Source organism: Penaeus japonicus, unplaced genomic scaffold (assembly GCF_977035675.1).
Source record: "Penaeus japonicus unplaced genomic scaffold, GWHDUDI00000001_assembly GWHDUDI00000030, whole genome shotgun sequence".
NCBI classification, from domain to species: Eukaryota; Metazoa; Arthropoda; class Malacostraca; order Decapoda; family Penaeidae; genus Penaeus; species Penaeus japonicus.
The window spans coordinates 24649056-24657141 of NW_028234432.1; the positions used below are offsets into that span (position 1 = coordinate 24649056).

The window sequence follows — 8086 nt, forward strand, 5'->3', positions numbered from 1 at the left end:
TAACTAATCTGATGAGATTGAGCCCTTAAATTCAGCAAAATTAATGTTCTAAGGATATAAGAGTAATATATACAAATACAGCCGCTACATGAATACCTATACATATTTACAGTAATGTGTGAGTACTGTCATAAAGCGCGCGCGCGCGCGCACACGCACACACACACACACACACACACACACATATATATATACAAGTGCAATGAAGAATATCGGTACGCATGATAAAGCTAACATGCAACGCTACCACGGTTGCATACCCAGACTAGGAAGTTGCATATTAGCAGTTAATGCAGTTGATGGTTGGAAAATGCTCTTCGTGTGAGCCTCTGAAACGTTGGTTATTTGAAATGGAGTCTTTTAGAGTCCTAAGACAAATTACGATTCTCTTTGTTGCATTACAACGTGCTTTAAGGCGTGATTGGCAATTGATACTCAATAAATGATGAAAACAATTGATACTCAATAAATGATGAAAACAATAAATACTTAATAAATTATGAAAACAATTGATAATCAACTTTTAAGAATATTTGAATTGGCTCTCATCTGCTTTCATCATAGAAAGTCTTTCTTATACTAGGAATTGCTTTACGTACAATGTGTATTCTGAGTTGTTTAGGTCCTGATATAGGCAAATAGGAAATGAAATACAATTTAATATACCAATTTATTTATATAAAATATTTACAATCACTATCTATATAGAATATTAGAATATGTATAATTAACAAGACAATAAGATTCGGCTGCAACAGGACTAGACAGTAGTATAAAAAGTTTGTGAACATCTAACATTGTCTAATGCATATAAAATACACAATAAACACACTTTAAGTACAATTACACTTTCAACCAAACGAACTTTGAACATTCAATATGACGAGCTATTTGTCGTAATTGTTCAATCCCTTCGTCCGCCATAGCGTGAGTTGACCCAACCACGATTTCTGATCCCTTCACCCCCTGCTGATGGAGTCCTTCCAGCCACTTCTGACATCCTTGCAAGTCCAGTTCGCTGCTTCGAAGTACCAGCCGCTTGTACGTGGTGCTCAGGGCGCGCGCCACTTGACAAGACCACTCGATACTCGACTCTTTCACCTTCCAGATGTCAACACTGAGCTGTGTGTACTCGTTGGGGATGCTCAGAGGAAGAATCAGGCTGGGTGGTGTCTCAGGGGAAGCGTCCAGGTTTAAGTATAGTAAACCTAAATCTGGCATTTTTGCGATGGTTTGGTTAAGAGGCTGGATCAGTTCCGGTGACACGTGAAGCGCCAGGCGTTGGAGAGATGCTGGCAGACGAAGGAGAGCCTCGGCACTCAAACGTCCGGCAAAGTGTTCCAGGTAGCAAGATTTCCCGACGACAATATCCAGGTATTGGTCCGATGTTTCTATCTTTTCTGACCAGAAATGCTGGTACAGATGGAGGGAGAGGGTCAATTGTGGAGTCTCCGAGCATATTTTGAGGACTTCCCGCAAATGTGGAAAAGTTATAGCAGTCTCGCATACAGTGACGGTGAGGCGACGAGGTGGTTTCATTTTTAAGATGTTGACAAGAGTTGAGGATATGGCGAAGTCTTCAACCTTCCATTCGTCACCCATCTGTTTTAAGATCTCTCCCGTTATCGTCGGTTCTTCTTTGGCCTCGTCGATGTACTGGAGCCACTGCGACGTCTTTTCTACTCCAGCGTCCTTCAACAAAGAAACAATTTCTACTGCTCTTAACTTTAGCCGCTCCGGCATGTGGACTGCTAGCAAACCTAGCAAATATTTCACCATTGCTTGCAAGTTTGACCCAATAGCGCCACCAATTTCTTTGGCTTGCAATCGCAACAGGTCACGAATAGCTGTCTGCCGTCGAGCACAACGTCGGCAGAGGAAGTTAGCTGCATAGTACTGCATGGTCGAACGCTGTGCAAAGAAAACATTTCTTGGGCAGTTCAAGATATTGGGCCCTTGTTCATGAGTGTAGTTTAAAAAGGCAGATATCAACGGCTCTTTCTCCAACTTAAGATTCCTACACTTTTTTTCTAGTGTCAACAAGTCTCCTTGTTCGATGACGCTGTATCCTTTTACTAAGCTTTTGGCCGCCACGCGACTCAGAGTTTCGAGAAAATGACTCAACTTCGATCTGACGATGGCTTTGGTGATCATATCAGGCAGAGGCAGCGGACGTATTATGTTCTGCAAGACCTTTTGGCTGATTAGTTCTTGTATGAGGATAAAAATTTCCGTCACAGTGGTGTAGTTATTGATGCGCTCTGGAGAGAAAGCCCAGCAGATTGCGAGCGCATTGAGGACCTCTGGAGACCTGAGGTGGTCCTGCAAACATGGCCGCTTGGCGGTGATCAAACTGTAGAGCTTATTGTCACATTCCTGGTCAATGTTTCCGTTTGGAATACCATTTTGCATGATTTTCCACACGTGCTGGACTGTCTGGTCATCAGGGATCCCTTCTACTTCGAGGAACAAAACCATCTTGTGTTGAGCAACAATTCTCTTCTGGATTTCCTTAGATTTCTCCCTGGAGGCCGTCGCCACGATGCGCGTCTCGGGTGACATCATCCTGAAAAACTCTTCCAGAATCCCGAAAGAGATCGTGTCAAGGCTGTCAAAGTCATCCAGCAACAGCAAGATTCGTAGAGAAAACAGATGCTGTTGAAATTCTTGGGGCTGATGTTTTGACGAGGTGCGAGGAAGCAAGATGGCGAACAGCTCACTAAGCGAACTAAATCTTACGTTTAAACACTCCAAGTAAAGCACAACATCAAAACTATCTAGGTTGCATATGGCATTCCTATCACTAAAACTTTGGTCCACTATGAATTTTAATATGGCCGATTTGCCCATTCCAATTAAACCAGACAGTAAAACCACTTGAGGCCTTGACTCATCACACTCCCTTGCAATAAGAAGATCGGGAATTTCAACGTAACTTTCTGCAACTGTCAACCGCCTCTGTAATATATGGGTTTCATCACGCTTCAGCTTTGGATAGGTGAATACCTTGGAAACGTTCACTTTGTGTCCAGCGATATCTACCAATGACACGCACTCGGCGAGGCGTGCAACCTCTTCTGAACACTCTTTGAGGATGCATTCTCTCTCGTAGTCTTTCTTCTCTTTCTCATACTCGGCTACAGTTGCTGGAGGGACTGGCGAATCTCTAATGGCGTTTAATTCCCTTTCCATAGCGCTTGTCTTGGCCAAAACCTCGGAGTCGTCGACGCCGTACCTCTCGCCAGCCTTCTGAAGAGTCTTCGTGAACAAAGCCTTCAGTTCCTCCAGCTTGACCACCGTGTCTTCCGGACTGAGCTTCAGTTTCTCGTGGGCGACGTCGTTCCTCTTGGTTTTAATGGCGTAAAGGTAGTACTCCAAGGAGTCCGACTCGGCCGTGACCCAGTCCGGACTGCTGGCCTCCTTGAGTCCGCAAACCATCTGCAGGAGCTTGTAGATCAATGTGATGTCGAACTCCGCCACTGGTTCGCCATTAGAGAGCTTCTTCTGCTGCAAGGAGTTGAAGTCCTTGCGGAACCTCGTGTTGTTGTAGCCCGGGAGCTTCATGATAGCATCTTTAATGGGTTCGGATCCGCCGCGGTAGCCCCATGTGAATACCTCCAGGCACACCGAGCGGCCTACACGCATGACGCTAAAGTAGAACTTCTGGAAATTGTGCTCCTTCATGCCGAGCCCGGAAACGTTGTTGTTTATGTTTTCGGGCATCTTGTCGTTTTTGGCCACACACACAATCTGGAAAAAACATGAAATGTGCTAAAGTTTGATATGTAAAGCGCGCGCGCACGCACGCACGCATACACACACACACACACACACACCAGATTCTATAAAATACGGGATTCTTATTCATTTGAGTTCTGCGCATGCGTCATGACTATCTACTCCATATAAGGGCTACTCCCATTACTTTAAAAAATATAGAAAAAGCGCTATCATATATCAAACGTTTGCAACTACTGTAGCCCTACTTTTAATTAAACCGACTTCTGTAATTTCCCGAACTGGGTGCCGCGGCATGCTGGCGTGCCATAAGCACTACCTTAGGGTGCCATGAGCAGTGCCTGCGGGTACCATGGGCAGTACCTACGAGTGCCATGGGCTGTACCTATGTGTGCCACAAGATCTATGGAACAGGTAAAGATTCACCTCGCTATAGAGGTAAATTCATGAGGGGGAGGGCGGGGGCGATCACAGAAAAGGTTGGTGTAGAGCGCACTAGGTTTAGAGTTTAAGGTGCTATCACTGAGGAAAGTTTGCGAATCACTGAAGTAAACTGTTATCAGGCCCATAACCTTCAGCAACAGTCGTATAATTACATTTTATTCTGTGCCAAGCAGTGATGACAATTCCGCGTATCAAATTGGGTTGTTCTATTAATATTCGGAATAACCTTAAAGCTATTTCTACTCACTCATTAATTCGGTCACTTTCCTTTTTTGTTTTTGTTACTGTAGAATCCAAATGAATGAATACGTTGCGTTATATCTAAACACAAAATGGAACTTTGTGAATGACAGCTTCTATAGATGACTTGATATGTCTAAGAGTTTACATGTAACCCCTCTTATTATCCGCTAAAAAGGTTAATGCCTATATGCCTCCTCCCGTTTTCGTTACGCAATACCCAACGAAACTAAATCCCTCCTTTCCTCTGCTCCTGTGAGAGCTGTCATGCGAAGGCGCAGCTAAACACGCACCTGTCACACGTCTCTCAACCCCAAAAAACGAATAATTTTCAAAGACATTTAAGCAGATACCTTCAATTTAAAAAACACGGGCCTTACCTGCAACTCAAAAGTCCATAGTAGGCTGTCGGATAGGGAGGAATTTGATGCTGAAGAACGTAGTTGCGCCTGCTCCTCCGAGTGACAGTGTTCTAACCCCACCCTCCGGAGAGCCGGGGTGTTGCCAACTCACAGTGCCTAATCCACAGTGTCCATGTGCTTATTTTTGACATGTTATAAAAAAAAGGTTAAAAGTTGTTACTGGGCTTTTAGTATAGATGTGATTCGTGTTATTAATGGTTCTTATAGTATTTTTGAATGGAATGTTGAGTTTCCAGTCAATGTGGATGATGTTTTGTGGCGTTTTGGAGTCGTATTAAAATCACGCGGTGGGAACTAGGTAGATGGCAACCCACTTCCGTGTTCTAAACGTTTTGGAGGAAATATCGCTGCAGGAGAGACAGGAATCTTCAACTTCGTTTTCGTCTGATGCATTTCATAAGATTTAATTTTATTTTTAAAGAAATTCAAGTTCCAATGTAAATAACTCAAAAGGTATTCAAATTGTTGCATTTCACTGAGGCGTCGCGAATGGATTTTTTTTATTAAACATTATTATCCAGCAACTAATGCAAATGTAAGTGCTTTTAATGCATCTTAGATAATCCAGGATCAAATCTCAGTCGATTATTAGATGTACTTTACACGATAGAATTCTATAACAAAAAAAAGTATACGTCACAATGTAAACCATGCGAGATGCCAAGTACGATACTAGCGAAAATTTTTAAAGAACTTTATAATCTATTTTTTTCATTTCAATAAGATTAAGATAAATTGAAACACCATCATATTAATATAATCGTAATAGTAATCGTGACTTGCCGAATAAACAACCATCACTTTCATTAGGAAAATCAAAGATATAAAAATCGCCAGGAGATATCAGGAAACATCTTGTGACTCATCGGGAATTACTGCGGACTCATGTACAATACGTATCACATACCACCTTTACTCATTGTGGGTTATGCACTTTTAACTCATGCAATTAAACTGTACTCAGTGATTCATTTCAAAATGGAGTGCATCTACAATTGCTTATTTAATAATTCATCAACGCTACGACTTACATTACACCGTTCATTTGCACTGCTATCGGATTTAATTGCGGTAATTAACTGCTTGACGAGACCAAAGAAACCGTAGCTGAAGAAGGCGCTCGCTCACTGGGGGTTGATTTTGCGTTATATGATGGTTATCCTTATCAACATGTGACTTTATTTTCTCTCAGTGGGGGATGAGAGATCGGAGGGAAGATCAAGAAAGTGGAGGGAGAAGAGGAAAAAAGAAAAACAGAAAGAAAGGAGGAGAAGAAAAGAAAAGAAGAGGAGGACGAAGACAGAGAAATAGACGACGAAGAAGAAAGGAAAAGGAGGGAATTGTCAACAGGCCGAAATAATTAGAGTGAAGGGAAACATATATTACAATTACCTCAGACCACGTTAAACACGACAATGAAAAGAAATGTTGAAGTTGCATCCTCGTTTTTTTAAAAATCTATTTATTGTTTTTTTTTCATCAACTTAAATAGGATAACCTTGATGAATCGAGATATTGATTACTGGCGTTCTTTATCAGGTTTATAAGCAATGTAGTTTCTACAAAATAAAAATCTTCAGCATTAGTAAAGATGTACGCTTAGCAGGTAATACTAACTGCCTAGTTATTTTTCCTGGCATTATTTGTCAACTATTCATAACAAAATAACAACTTGTTCCATAACTTGCGGTCGAGTTGGTAAGGAAACAATCTCAAAATCCTCTGTCACCAACTTACCGAAGTCTCTGACCGCCTTTACTTAATTCAAAGTCCTGACCTCTTTTCATCATGTTACATTTCCTTTGATCTTATTGTCTTTCATAGTTTATACATTTACACTTCCCCATGTTATAAGACAAGCCATTTTTCACTCCACTAAAGCCATTATAGATATTTTGATAACAACCAATATATATATATATATATATATATATATTATATATATATATATATAATATATATATATATATATATTTTTTTTTTTGTTTTTTTCTTTTTTTTTTTTTTTTTTTTTCTAACACCTCTCCATCTTTTCATGTTCTTTCTCTCTCTCTCTCTCTCTCTCTCTCTCTCTCTCTCTCTTTTTGTACATTGCGTAAATAGTTTCATTAAGCTATCTTTATTTACATACAACAGAAAGCGTACCGGATACACTTCCTCTCGGAACTCCGCTGTTTTCACTCGTCCAAGGTAATTACTGACATAAATACTCTTATTTTTCTTCCGCATAAAAAAACTTATCAAATTGATTTAATACTTCCCCACTTGTACCATATGTATATAAACGTAGACCAGAGAGATTAAAAAGAAGGAAAATTTGATGAATGGGATATATTGAGACAGAGTGGATGGAACTTACGGTTCGAGACTATTTTTAATCCTTTAACGTAATATTGTCACATATTATCTCAGGGAACACTTAAAGATACTATTGGTGGATGTATTCAAATATTAATGTTACGGTATATTTTATTTGTTTATTTTGAATTAATGTTACATTCTGACAAAAAAAAAATGGAAAGATCATACAGAGAAAGGAGTTCATAGTAATAAGAAGCGGATTCACAGATATATATATATATATATATATATATATATATATATATATTCTTTTTTTTTTAATGTGAAGGAGAATGAAACGAACGCCAAATCCAAGAAACAGCAAATAATTTTGCTCCGTCGAATGTCATGAGAAAATGAAATCCAGAGAAACTATTACGAATTAATAAAGCAAATAAATTACTGAGCGTAATTAAAACAAATCAAACATCCATTTAAAAAAAAAACTATATATGATTGGATAGAAAATATCTATTGCTTAGAACGCATTTCGCCAAAAAATACTCCTACAGCACAAAACCAAAGGAAGAAACAGCTAAACACCAACGACTAAAGGCAGCGTCAAATTTCGCGCCATTTCTTCACTCCCGAACCGCCGGTGTCCAAGGGCGTGAATGACGTCACCACAAGCGTTCTCGTAGGCGTGCAAATCCGGACCGGATATAGAGTTTCGCCATTTCTGGAACATCTTTTCGGATGTGCGATGAGTCCCAAAAGATTTCTTTACCTTGTGGGTATTGGTGGTGTGTTTCCATAGGTACTTTTTAACCCTCTTCGGTAAATGGACTGGTTTTCCTCTTAAGAAACGGAACATTTGGATAGTCTTGTCGAATGGATCTTGTGCTAAATCTTCGTACCTATTTATTTATGAGTGAAAAGACACCAGTTAGTTTTTTTTTAAC

The 8086-nt window shown here is 40.1% G+C and overlaps 2 protein-coding genes across 3 annotated transcripts in view; both read right to left on the reverse strand.

The window, feature by feature from the left end:
* Positions 1-656: 656 nt before the first annotated feature.
* Positions 657-4901, reverse strand: LOC122263102 (uncharacterized). The gene is made up of 2 exons (XM_043031418.2): positions 4803-4901; positions 657-3750 (listed from the first exon to the last, which is right to left on the reverse strand). Exon 2 carries the CDS (start codon positions 3721-3723, stop codon positions 844-846), a length of 2880 nt encoding a protein of 959 aa, XP_042887352.2. The 5' UTR covers positions 3724-3750; positions 4803-4901; the 3' UTR covers positions 657-843.
* Positions 4902-7461: 2560 nt separating this feature from the next.
* The window catches only part of LOC122263103 (carbohydrate sulfotransferase 1), a 3870-nt gene continuing 3245 nt past the window's right edge, over positions 7462-8086 (reverse strand). For both annotated transcript variants that reach the window (XM_043031420.2, XM_043031419.2), the window contains exon 5: positions 7462-8041. In XM_043031420.2, coding sequence (XP_042887354.2) covers positions 7720-8041 — 322 coding nt within the window. In that variant the 3' untranslated portion in view covers positions 7462-7719. The remainder of the gene's footprint in view (positions 8042-8086) is intronic.

Excerpts from the sequence above, each read along its gene's own strand:
- LOC122263102 (XM_043031418.2), bottom strand. The coding sequence starts at position 3,723 with ATGCCCGAAAACATAAACAACAACGTTTCCGGGCTCGGCATGAAGGAG.